At 32.9% G+C, this 13,675-nt stretch overlaps 1 protein-coding gene across 1 annotated transcript; it reads left to right on the top strand.

Annotated features, from left to right (window-relative positions):
- Nucleotides 1-3,162: 3,162 nt before the first annotated feature.
- On the top strand, nucleotides 3,163-12,415 carry LOC134702471 (uncharacterized). The gene is made up of 7 exons (XM_063563370.1): nucleotides 3,163-3,281; nucleotides 7,335-7,592; nucleotides 7,904-8,068; nucleotides 9,383-9,521; nucleotides 10,016-10,114; nucleotides 11,110-11,168; nucleotides 11,990-12,415. The coding sequence occupies exons 1-7, from the start codon at nucleotides 3,261-3,263 to the stop codon at nucleotides 12,413-12,415; spliced, it is 1,167 nt and encodes a 388-aa protein (XP_063419440.1). The 5' UTR covers nucleotides 3,163-3,260.
- Nucleotides 12,416-13,675: the final 1,260 nt, after the last annotated feature.

The raw sequence follows: 13,675 nt of genomic DNA, 5'->3' as shown, positions 1-13,675 counted from the left end.
ATATCACCCAAGCTCTAGAATCTAGTGGACTGTCGTTTTATTTGGACCGTTCAACGACAGTTAATTAACTACCTGATTTCAATGAAAGACTTCCGTATAGACTGTAATAGAGATAAAGTCAGTAAAGCCAATATACTTTATCAAACTTAACTTAAGGTGGTTCATGTCACCGTACCTAACACTACAGGGAGATAACTATGTCAAATCGGCAAACGTTTTAATGACGTTGTATTGTTTAATGAAAAATTAAGCTTCTCAATGATCAAAATTAGTGTTTGTCAAACTGCTGTAACAAACCATTTTTTTTCCGAGAAAGTGATCGTTTACTTTATCGAATTTTTTTTTAAATTTAAAAGGTCAAAGCAAATTTTTTGTCAAAATATTTGGGAAACAAGAATGTGTTCCAAGTACACGGATGCCCCATCCGCACTTTCATTTTTTATGTTCAGTGGACCATGAAAATGGAATAAAATCTCTAACTTGGCATTTAAATTACAAAGATCATATCATAGGGAACATGTTTAATAAGTTTCATGTTGATTGGACTTCAACTTCATCAAAAACTACCTCGACCAAAAACATTAACCTGAAGCGGTACAGACGGACGGACGAACGAACATTACAATGAACGGACGGACGAACGAACAGTGCGACGGACGGACGAACGAACAGTGCGACGGACGGACGAACGAACAGTGCGACGGACGGACGAACGAACAGTGCGACGGACGGACGAACGAACAGTGCGACGGACGGACGAACGAACAGTGCGACGGACGGACGAACGAACAGTACGACGAACGAACGGACGGAGGGACGGACAGACAAACAGGCAGACAGACAGACAGACAGACAGACAGACAGACAGACAGACAGACAGACAGACAGACAGACAGACAGACAGACAGACAGACAGACAGACAGACAAACTAACAGACTGACGAACGGACGCACAGACCAGAAAACATTATGGCCATAAATGGGGCATAATTAAACGGGCCAAATTATAGTCAAGGTGTTGGATACCACCGTTATATCTTAACTTGACTTAACTTAACTTGACTTAACTTAACTTAACTTAACTTAACTTTTCTTAACTTTACTTTTCTTAACTTTACTTTTCTCAACTTAACTTAACTTCACTTTACTTCACTTTACTTCACTTTACTTCACTTTACTTCACTTTACTTCACTTTACTTCACTTTACTTCACTTAAATTCACTTTACTTAAGTAAAAGTTTTCGCTCTTCACAAATATTTTATTTTTGTGAAAGCATGCTGCTTGGTATCGTGATATTAAGCTTGATTTATCCAGAAATATCAATTTGTGACAGGGTGTCCTTTTTTGTGATGGATACGAAAGCAGCAGTTAAAAATCATAGTTTGGGGAAATGTTTGAGTAAAGAACGTCCGAAATTGTAATTTTGAAAGCTAGACTTAATCGTTGTTTTTCAAAGAACGCAAAGGATAGATTTTAAAGTAATTTCGTTGTGATGATTTTTACTTTCAATTTATAAGTGAGAAAAAAAATTGCTAAACGCGACCTTCAATAAGAAATATGTTCAAATCCTGCTTTTATTTTTCACGCGTTTAAAATTAAAAAAAATATGCATTGCGTAACGTGAACTGCAGAAAAATTAATATGTTTTAAAATCTCCGTTTATTTTTCATCTTAATAAAAAGAACAAAAGAAAACTTCTTTAAATACCAACAATTCAGACTCTTTTTGAAATATATTTGTGGCTCTTAAAAGAGCCCTTTTCACAGTCTGACGACTGGTAATGGGAACTCTTCAGTGTTCCATGTGTTCTGCGTAATCGTCATCGAAAGGTTCGTACTCTGCTTCTTCACCAAATAGTTTGTATCTCAGAGCTTCAACTTGCTTCTGTTTCTCTACTGTGTATTCGTAGTACATGTTTATAACGCCTTCTACTGTAACAATTTTCATGCGTAGTGGATATCGTAAGCACCTAAAGTTGGCATTGACGGCATTTTCATATCTGATCTTTAGGTCTTGCAGTTTATCATGGAGTAACAACATTTGCTGACAGGCTCTCTGAGTTCTACTCTCAGCCTCTTTCAGTTTGATGCAAAGATGTGGAGAATTCATTTTCTTTAGATTTTTTAGATTCAGCTTATCGATTGTTTATTGAATGATTTCTGAATACAGAATGATGGATCAATCGTTTTACACCTTCTTTTTATTTACATACATCTTGTGTCAAACGATGCTCATATTGATGTCAAGATGACACTTAAAAATCGTAAAGTCGTGATGCTCAAATGACACTTAGTGTGTTTTCTTTTCTCCACTTAACACTAATGTGTTAATTAATATATTAATTGATTAATTATGATATCACCCAAGCTCTAGAATCTAGTGGACTGTCGTTTTATTTGGACCGTTCAACGACAGTTAATTAACTACCTGATTTCAATGAAAGACTTCCGTATAGACTGTAATAGAGATAAAGTCAGTAAAGCCAATATACTTTATCAAACTTAACTTAAGGTGGTTCATGTCACCGTACCTAACACTACAGGGAGATAACTATGTCAAATCGGCAAACGTTTTAATGACGTTGTATTGTTTAATGAAAAATTAAGCTTCTCAATGATCAAAATTAGTGTTTGTCAAACTGCTGTAACAAACCATTTTTTTTCCGAGAAAGTGATCGTTTACTTTATCGAATTTTTTTTTAAATTTAAAAGGTCAACGCAAATTTTTTGTCAAAATATTTGGGAAACAAGAATGTGTTCCAAGTACACGGATGCCCCATCCGCACTTTCATTTTTTATGTTCAGTGGACCATGAAAATGGAATAAAATCTCTAACTTGGCATTTAAATTACAAAGATCATATCATAGGGAACATGTTTAATAAGTTTCATGTTGATTGGACTTCAACTTCATCAAAAACTACCTCGACCAAAAACATTAACCTGAAGCGGTACAGACGGACGGACGAACGAACATTACAATGAACGGACGGACGAACGAACAGTGCGACGGACGGACGAACGAACAGTGCGACGGACGGACGAACGAACAGTGCGACGGACGGACGAACGAACAGTATATTAGGGGACATAAATCGTGTCAAAACGGAATACATAGAACAGTGACGTAGTTGTCATAATAATGGTGTGCGCATGCGTCACAATAGAAAAATGGCTGCTTCCATAAAGATGATAGTTATGATACGAGAAAATTGATATAATAAGATATATGAGATATAAAGAAAAGCGCCTGTTTAAATATGTCAGAACCAGTCAAAAAGGTATGCCAAGAAAATTGTCACACACAAAACATTATTGTGTTTATTCGATATTAAACGGGCTGGTTCCTTTTAATTTATGATTATGATATATCAAAATAAATTTATGTAAACACTTATAACACAACTAAAATTTACATATTATGTACAAATCATTTTATGCATACCAACAAACAACCCCACATATTACATGGGCATTGTATATCACATAGAACAGATACATGTATGCTAACACCCCCATCCTGTAACCTGCCACGGACATTAAATGTCACATAGAACAGGTACATGTATACCAACACCCCCTCCTGTTACCTGCCACAGACATTTAATGTCACATAGAACAGGTACAAGTATACCAACACCCCCTCCTGTTACCTGCCACGGAAATTTAATGTCACAAAGAACAGGTACATGTATACCAACACCCCCTCCTGTTACCTGCCACAGACATTTAATGTCACATAGAACAGGTACATGTATACCAACACCCCCTCCTGTTACCTGCCACGGAAATTTAATGTTACAAAGAACAGATACATGTATACCTGCTCCCTCACATATTACATGGACATTTAATGTCATATAGAACAGAATCATGTATACTAATAACACCACCTGTTACAAGGACAATTTTTGTCACATAGAACAGACACATGGACACTAATACCCCGTCCTGTTACAAGGACAATTTTTGTCACATAGAACAGCTACATGTATACTAATACCCATCCTGTTACAAGGACAATTTTTGTCACATAGAACAGATTCATGTATACTAATACCCCGTCCTGTTACAAGAACAATTTTTGTCACATAGAACAGATTCATGTATACTAATACCCCGTCCTGTTACAAGAACATTTTTTTGTCACATAGAACAGCTACATGTATACTAATACCCCGTCCTGTTACAAGAACAATTTTTGTCACATAGAACAGATTCATGTATACTAATACCCCGTCCTGTTACAAGGACAATTTTTGTCACATAGAACAGACACAGGTATACTAATACCCCGACATGTTACAAGGACAATTTTTGTCACATAGAACAGATACAGGTATACTAATACCCCGTCCTGTTACAAGGACAATTTTTGTCACAAAGAACAGATACATGTATACTAATACCCCGTCCTGTTACAAGGAAAAATTTTGTTACATAGAACAGATACATGTATACTAATACCCCGTCCTGTTACATGGACAATTTTTGTCACTTAGAACAGATACATGTAAACTAATACCCTGTCCTGTTACATGGACAATTTTTGTCACATAGAACAGCTACATGTATACTAATACCCCGTCCTGTTACATGGACAATTTTTGCCACTTAGAACAGATACATGTAAACTAATACCCCGTCCTGTTACATGGACAATTTTTGTCACATAGAACAGCTACATGTATACTAATACCCCGTCCTGTTACAAGGACAATTTTTGTTACATAGAACAGATTCATGTATTCTTATACCCGTCCTATTACAAGAACATTTTTTGTCACATAGAACAGATTCATGTATACTAATACCCCGTCCTGTTACAAGAACATTTTTTGTCACATAGAACAGCTACATGTATACTAATACCCCGTCCTGTTACAAGGACAATTTTTGTCACATAGAACAGCTACATGTATACTAATACCCCGTCCTGTTACAAGGACAATTTTTGTCACAAAGAACAGATACATGTATACATATATCCCGTCCTGTTACAAGGAAAAATTTTGTTACATGGAACAGATACATTTATACTAATACCCCGTCCTGTTACATGGACAATTTTTGTCACTTAGAACAGATACATGTAAACTAATACCCTGTCCTGTTACATGGACAATTTTTGTCACATAGAACAGCTACATGTATACTAATACCCCGTCCTGTTACAAGGACAATTTTTGTCACATAGAACAGATACATGTATACTAATACCCCGTCCTGTTACAAGAAAAATTTTTGTCACATAGAACAGATACATGTATACTAATACCCCGTCCTGTTACATGGACAATTTTTGCCACTTAGAACAGATACATGTAAACTAATACCCCGTCCTGTTACATGAACAATTTTTGTCACATAGAACAGCTACATGTATACTAATACCCCATCCTGTTACAAGGACAATATTTGTCACATAGAACAGATTCATGTATACTAATACTCCGTCCTGTTACAAGAACAATTTTTGTCACATAGAACAGATTCAAGTATACTAATACCCCGTCCTGTTACAAGAACAATTTTTGTCACATAGAACAGCTACATGTATACTAATACCCCATCCTGTTACAAGGACAATATTTGTCACATAGAACAGATTCATGTATACTAATACCCCGTCCTGTTACAAGAACAATTTTTGTCACATAGAACAGATTCAAGTATACTAATACCCCGTCCTGTTACAAGAACAATTTTTGTCACATAGAACAGACACATGTATACTAATACCCTGTCCTGTTACAAGGACAATTTTTGTCACATAGAACAGATTCATGTATACTAATACTCCGTCCTGTTACAAGAACAATTTTTGTCACATAGAACAGATTCAAGTATACTAATACCCCGTCCTGTTACAAGAACAATTTTTGTCACATAGAACAGCTACATGTATACTAATACCCCATCCTGTTACAAGGACAATATTTGTCACATAGAACAGATTCATGTATACTAATACCCCGTCCTGTTACAAGAACATTTTTTGTCACATAGAACAGCTACATGTATACTAATACCCCGTCCTGTTACAAGGACAATTTTTGTCACATAGAACAGCTACATGTATACTAATACCCCGTCCTGTTACAAGGACAATTTTTGTCACATAGAACAGATACATGTATACATATATCCCGTCCTGTTACAAGGAAAAATTTTGTTACATGGAACAGATACATTTATACTAATACCCCGTCCTGTTACATGGACAATTTTTGTCACTTAGAACAGATACATGTAAACTAATACCCTGTCCTGTTACATGGACAATTTTTGTCACATAGAACAGCTACATGTATACTAATACCCCGTCCTGTTACAAGGACAATTTTTGTCACATAGAACAGATACATGTATACTAATACCCCGTCCTGTTACATGGACAATTTTTGCCACTTAGAACAGATACATGTAAACTAATACCCCGTCCTGTTACATGAACAATTTTTGTCACATAGAACAGCTACATGTATACTAATACCCCATCCTGTTACAAGGACAATATTTGTCACATAGAACAGATTCATGTATACTAATACTCCGTCCTGTTACAAGAACAATTTTTGTCACATAGAACAGATTCAAGTATACTAATACCCCGTCCTGTTACAAGAACAATTTTTGTCACATAGAACAGCTACATGTATACTAATACCCCATCCTGTTACAAGGACAATATTTGTCACATAGAACAGATTCATGTATACTAATACCCCGTCCTGTTACAAGAACAATTTTTGTCACATAGAACAGATTTAAGTATACTAATACCCCGTCCTGTTACAAGAACAATTTTTGTCACATAGAACAGACACATGTATACTAATACCCTGTCCTGTTACAAGGACAATTTTTGTCACATAGAACAGATACATGTATACTAATACCCCGTCCTGTTACATTGACATTTTTTGTCACATAGAACATCTAAATGTATACCTGCACCCCTAGATATTAACTTTTATCATGAGCAAAGTGATGAGCATATGCTAAAAGTCTATTTTAGAAATTAAAAGGATATTGAGTAAATATACATGGAACATTTCTTAAAATACATGTACAATTGTAAAAAATAAATATATAAATGAACATGGCCTATATTCAAATCCTTATACTGACAGTTGATGTAGGGAATCTTTCATACCCTACAAGGTAAAGACAGTCTTTTGTCATTAAATAAAGAAGTAATATAATTGCGTTATAGAAGTAACATGATGGTTAAAACCTTTTACATGATCAGCATTGTTATTTTGAAGATACAAAAATAGTGTGGTACCAAATATATATTAAAAGTTACAATTTTGTAATTTGACTTTCAGAAAAGAATAAGGTCATCAGATTTATTGAAAAGTTCAAGGTGTGTTGGAGAATCCAAATATGACTTTTCCAAAATAATACAACTAAAAGGAGCTGCTGGCAGGGATGTTTCAAAGAAAGGAAGACCTGAAGGTATTACATCAACTTCAATATCTTCACAAGAAACCTCCAGCACAAGCACAATTCCTGTAGATGCAACATTCCCAACTACCAACATGACAAGCACAATTGCACATGAACAAGATATAGAACTTATGCAGGTACATTACATACACAAATTTATGTAGTAGTATTTTTTTAGAACTCAACAAATATAAATAAATAAGTTTCTGTGATTTTTTAAATGTTGATTTTACATGTACATATGAAAAAGGTAATAAAAATCTATGTGATAGTATGCAATTTAAACTCTTATATTTAGAAAAATATAAAGGAAGAGAATTATTTCCAGATTTATCAAAACTATTGTGGCTATTATTTTTCAGCAAACTTAAATTTTGTGTTTAATTTTCTATTCATTTTTTTTTTGCATTTTTCTTTATTATTAATACATGATGTATTTTTTTTTTAGACTGAAGAAATTATAGGAAATGAAGATCAGAACAGTATTTGTTTTCTCTCACAAGAAGAAACATACCGTAACTTGTTGAAAGAACACAATAGCATTTATTGTGTAGATGATTTGTTCAAGACATTTGTTCTGAAAGAGTTTGACAATCAAAGATTACGACTGAAGGTAAGTATATTTATTTTTGCATAAATTCAAATGGTATAAGAAGAAGAAGATACTTTATTTCCAATTATGGGTTCCAAAGGGCATAAACATTACAACATCAATAATTTTTCTAAATACAATACAAACAATGAGATAAAAAAAAAGAATATGTGGATAAAGAATCTATAGAGTGGGGCACTCATATTCGCCGTGGACAAAATTTCGCTGTTTTATGATTTTGAGGTGTAAAAACATCAAAGGTTTGTTGAAATTAAAAAACCTACCGTTAAATTATATTTTTATAACACATATGATGATTTTTTTAAATGAGACTGAATTTCAGCACTTATGGCAAAGGACCGAAAAATAGACAACGATTTTTAGCCAATTTCCTGAATGACAAAAACGAATTCAAAGAAGCATTCCGTACTAAATTCTTTGACTGATTGCCCTAAATTCAAGTTTTTTACACCTTTCAAATGTTGCTATTTGTTTAAAATAAAATCTATTTGATAAATATTGTTTAAAACTGCAGTTATTTGGTTTTAAATAGATATGTAAAAACGGCGAATATGTGTCCCCCGTTGACAAAAAATTAGGAAATTTCAAACACCCTTTAATCCATCTTTTCAGATGATTTTACTCAAAACAAACACGTTTTGAAGCTAAGATTATTTTGCATTTGAAGTTATCTTCATATAGAAATATCAGTATACCTCAAAAACATAAAGACCTGAACATAAACTGAAGAAAACATGGAAAGATATGGCGAAAATGAGCACCCAACTCTAGTATGTTTTTTTTGGAAAATACTGTGCATTTAATGCAAGTGTTAACAAATCAGCAGCCCAAAAAGAAAAATAGATATCCATATATGTGTAGTACACAATAAGTTTGATCATTAACATATGATAAATATATAAGTATATTATGTCATGTCTTTTTAGGTTACATTGTTTAAATAAATGGATAGGCTATTAGTTAGACAAGTTTTGTATTGAGAACTAATTTTTGACTTCAATTGTCCTCAACACAGAATAGGATGAACAACCAAAAAATACCAACACAGTACCCCACTTCCTTACCCTTTTACTGAGAGTTTCCAAATTACTGGGATCACATTGTGTAACTGTGGCACATTGATTGTCTCTCAGGCTACATAGCAATTTTCTATTCATCAGTGGAAGAGTTCAATAAAATTTTCAATAATTTTAAACAAAAAAACACCAATTATAATACAGTAGCAATTGAAACACTTTTCTAAATTTTAGGCTTTTTATATTTTTTAAGCAATGTAGTAATGATTTATTTACTGGCTTTTCATTTTATTTTCAGACATCACAATTTTTATTTGTTTCAAGACGAGCCATGTCATTCATGGGCGATTTTCATTTTGTTTATACCTGTTCTTGTGATACAGCTGCAAGTGACTTGATCCACTGTTGTGGTGCGCAGATGGATGTCCCTTTTGATGGTAAGTACATGTCCAGTAAAGAAAGATAGGTTTATCTTTCTTTTTTTGGAGGTAAAAGTGAGTCATTGGTTAAAATGAGTTATATATGTTGTAAAGATAGCAATCAACATGTTTAGAATAGAAAAAGAAATCAGTTGCCTTGATCAGTCAGGCATGTAATTTATATCAGTAAAATCCTGAACCTTTAAAAAAGCTAAAAATTTCAATCTATTGAATAGACACATGAGACAACTGCCAAAGAAAAGTTCTTAATATTTTGGTGTTTGTTGTTACCAATTAAGCAGATACACAGAAGATGAATGTTTCAAATATTCTTGGCTTTGGTTGGTGATTTATCCTAGACGTAATATTTTTAAAAGGAGCTTATACAGGAATAAATATTAATGTATAAAACAATTTACTGGTAAAAATACTTCGATACTGCCTTCTTGCATGTTTGATTCAGACTTATGATTTTTGTATGACAAAATTATCAAATTATTATCTCTTTCCAGAGTTTAAAACAAGGATTCCAGGTTGTATACACACAAATGTAGTTGCTGCATTGCTGGAGCAATTTGATGCCCAGAATATGATAGATCCTTCCAACTTTGGTAAATTCAGTTTAGCCTATTTGTGTTATATTAGAACTTTTATTATCCAGCACTTTGTCACTATTTCATTGATTTTTGTCCTCTTCAAACTATTAGACTTATACTTTAACAAAGAAAGCAGCATCATTCCTTTACAATGGCAAAAGAAGAGAAAGGATGACAGAAAAATCATGCAGGGTTAACCACAGGGTCTTCCAAACAATGGAAGTTCGTACCTTGAACTTGCTCTAAAATGTCACAATAAATTATCAGTTCAAAAATATTTATACCAATTGAAGAAGTGATTAGTTACAACAGTTTCAGTAGTATAACATTTTTTAGAATGAATAAATCAAAAGTCAGCAGCAAAAATTGATTTAAAACAAGTTTAATGAAGTACATAAACTTCATAATTCTTAATAAATACAGTTTGTAACGTCGTCTTGGATAAAATTTGCCGTCAAATCCATAATTGACCAGGCGTAATTAAGGAGGGACCCGCCATTTTGTATTGATTGAATCAACAAGTGTTTGAATACTGCTATGTAATCGAAAATAAAACATCACCTACCTGGAATTCATTGTTTTAAGTAATTTTATCAGAATTTGAATGATACAGGTAACGTTATAACCTCCAGTTTGTAAGTTTTCATTTGCATGATGTCTTTGCACCAAAATCATTTATACAGTTTCACAGATCTTTTTAGTTTGTCAAATTTAGACATTTTATTAAGTTTACTTGCATTATTTATTTTTGTAATGCATTAGAATCAGAATAACAGTACTGTAGTTGAAGAGTTGCCACCGTCAATTTCATCACATCTCCGTTTTACTGTCTTCGATACGCATTGCCAGTAAAACTGCATTTGCGACTGTTTAATTTACAATTGAGGGTGACAACTCTTCAACTACAGTACTGTTATTCCTTAAATCTGTAATTGTTAAAACCTCATTTATGATAAATGGATGAATTTCAGCTCTTGCATTTATCATTGATAATTGTTTTCTCTTTTTAGATGAAACAGATGATTATACAGACACCAATGTAACAGATGGGAATCAAGCTGCAGAAGAAGTGAGTTTTTTAAAGGCAAAGATTTGGGCAATATTGTAAAGTTGAAGCTTTAGCTATGGTTGCTAAATAGTAAAATAGGAGATTAAACTAGTCTAACCTTTTTAAACTGATTTTTTCAAGCCTTCCACTTAAGCGAGACACAGCAATCCTACATTCCGTTGGCGTCAGTGACGTCCATAAATATTAACTCTGTGGTTAAAGTTTTTGAAATTTTAATAATTTTCTTAAACTATCATAGATTTCTACTAAACTTGGACAGATCATGAGATAGTATCTGGAAGTAAGTTTTATAAAAACGAATTCCTGTTTTTTCCGTATTATACGTATAAATGGACTTAGTTTTTCAGACGGGAAACATTACATTCACTCTGTGGTTAAAGTTTTTATGCAACCTCAAACATTTTTGCAGTCATATATTGGTATCACGTCGTCATCGTCCGAAGACGGATGGTTCCCAGATAATTACTTAAGTATAAGTAAATATAAATCAATAAAATTTTTAACACATTGTTTATAATCACAAAAAGAAGAAGAAATGTTCAAAATAGAATGATATTCAATGATATTGCTTAGTTTTTATATTATTTATGCATTGTAATACATTTGAGTTGTGATAGTTAACTGATATTCAGCTTCATAGTAATTAAACTTGAAACATACACCAATTTAAATGTTCAATGATGTACTAAAGAAATGTATGCAGACTTGGTTGAAACCCTTGAAATTAATATCAATGCAAGTTTTCCTCAATCATTGAAAATTGGTACCCATATAAAATGAATGAATCCACCGTACTTGAAATATAAATGTCTTTATTGTAGGAAATAGTTGAAATGGAAGATGGTCTATTTCTTATCAAATCACCAAAAGGTATGGGAATTGTTGATGGGACTAAATGTATCACTTGCAATGCTAATGTTGTGAAATGTATTCATCTGACCATTTTCTTGAACACTCATCATGCTCATGGAGAACAAGAAAAGCAAAGTAGAATTGGAAAAACTTACAAACAAAGATGTTATTCAATGGCCCGCATACCTTTCCATTCTACTGTAACAATGCAAGAAACATACAAGAAAGCTCTGGCAGATAGATTTTCTTTTGAAAATGATATTATTAAGTTAAAACCAGAAGCAGAAGTTTGTGACAGTTGTGGTTCCCATCTTGTAGAGAATGAACAAACCAGTAGAGCTAGCCTGTTTGTAATGAACCAGATCTTTGATGCAATTGGTAAGCTTAATGCATAAAAACTGAATAACAAGCACAAACCATCCTATTACTACTGAGTTCTTACATAATGAACAATAAGGGTATCACAAAAAATGTCTTGAATGGGTTTTCATTTTTTGAGACTTTTTGTATTTCATGGAAATAAAACACAAACAAATCATTTGATATATCGCTTAAGAGTTCATCTGTTCCATTTAACACCAAATTTTTAAAATCAAGACAACTAATGTTGTCCATTATCAAAAAATTAAGGTATATAATTATTCTTGATAACTTTTTTCACAGTTGAAATGCTAGGAAGTTTTCACTTTGCAAATGAATATAATTTCATAACATTTAAGACATGCATATTAATTATTATTATTTTTAGTTTTATCAGTTCCTTTATTGCCCATTTTTGGAAGATAATTGAGCGTGATATTTTTTTAAATGACAATGCTTTCCATTTGCAAAACATCATTTTTGTACTTGTGAAACAATAAGATATCTTCAGCAGTATTTAAATTATTTTAAAATACAATGCTTTATTAAGTATGGAACAATGTCTTTATACACTACAAGGTAGAATTGTAATCTGAGTGATACTGGTGTTTTTCAAGTCACCTTAACCCTGAATGGAAATTTGATAAACCTTTATAGATATGCACATGCCACCCCAGACAGCAACATTACTTAGCTTATATATATATTTTCCCCTTATAGTTTCAGTAAAAGAGTGTGTGGCCTGTGAAAAGCAGTTTCATTTTGATGGTTTAGGACTTGCTGTTTTGAATATGGGAAGAAATGTAGTTTCACATGAAATTTTAAGAAGATTCATGTACTATTTTCTAACTGGAAAGTAAGTTGAATTAACTAATGATGAGATAACAACATGTCACAACTGAACTCAATTTGGAACATAAATTCAATAATACACCTATATCAATTTATTCCAATGTTTTGAAAATCAATATATATATATATATATAAAATGAGAGAGTACAGTTAAGTTGATGTACGTGGGTTCGATTCCCACCCTAGGCAGATATTTTATTATTGGCTGGTTGCCAAAGTGGGCAGTTTCGCCTAGTGGCCCCGCTTCAACTTCACTGTGCCATGTATGAAAAAAGATATTCCCTTTCTTTTAGATTTTCCTTTTTTACTATTATTCAACTCACCTATTTATGTTTTTCTCTGATATATTTTTAATTTGTATGAAAGTATAACTTCATATGTTATATGATGAATTCCGGCATTGGTATTTATAAACTGATCTGGAGAATCAGCAATGTTTTTAT

Source organism: Mytilus trossulus, unplaced genomic scaffold (assembly GCF_036588685.1).
Source record: "Mytilus trossulus isolate FHL-02 unplaced genomic scaffold, PNRI_Mtr1.1.1.hap1 h1tg000486l__unscaffolded, whole genome shotgun sequence".
Taxonomy (NCBI): domain Eukaryota; kingdom Metazoa; phylum Mollusca; class Bivalvia; order Mytilida; family Mytilidae; genus Mytilus; species Mytilus trossulus.
Note: the sequence above shows the minus strand (reverse complement) of the source record. Positions and strands in the feature narration are given on the sequence as shown.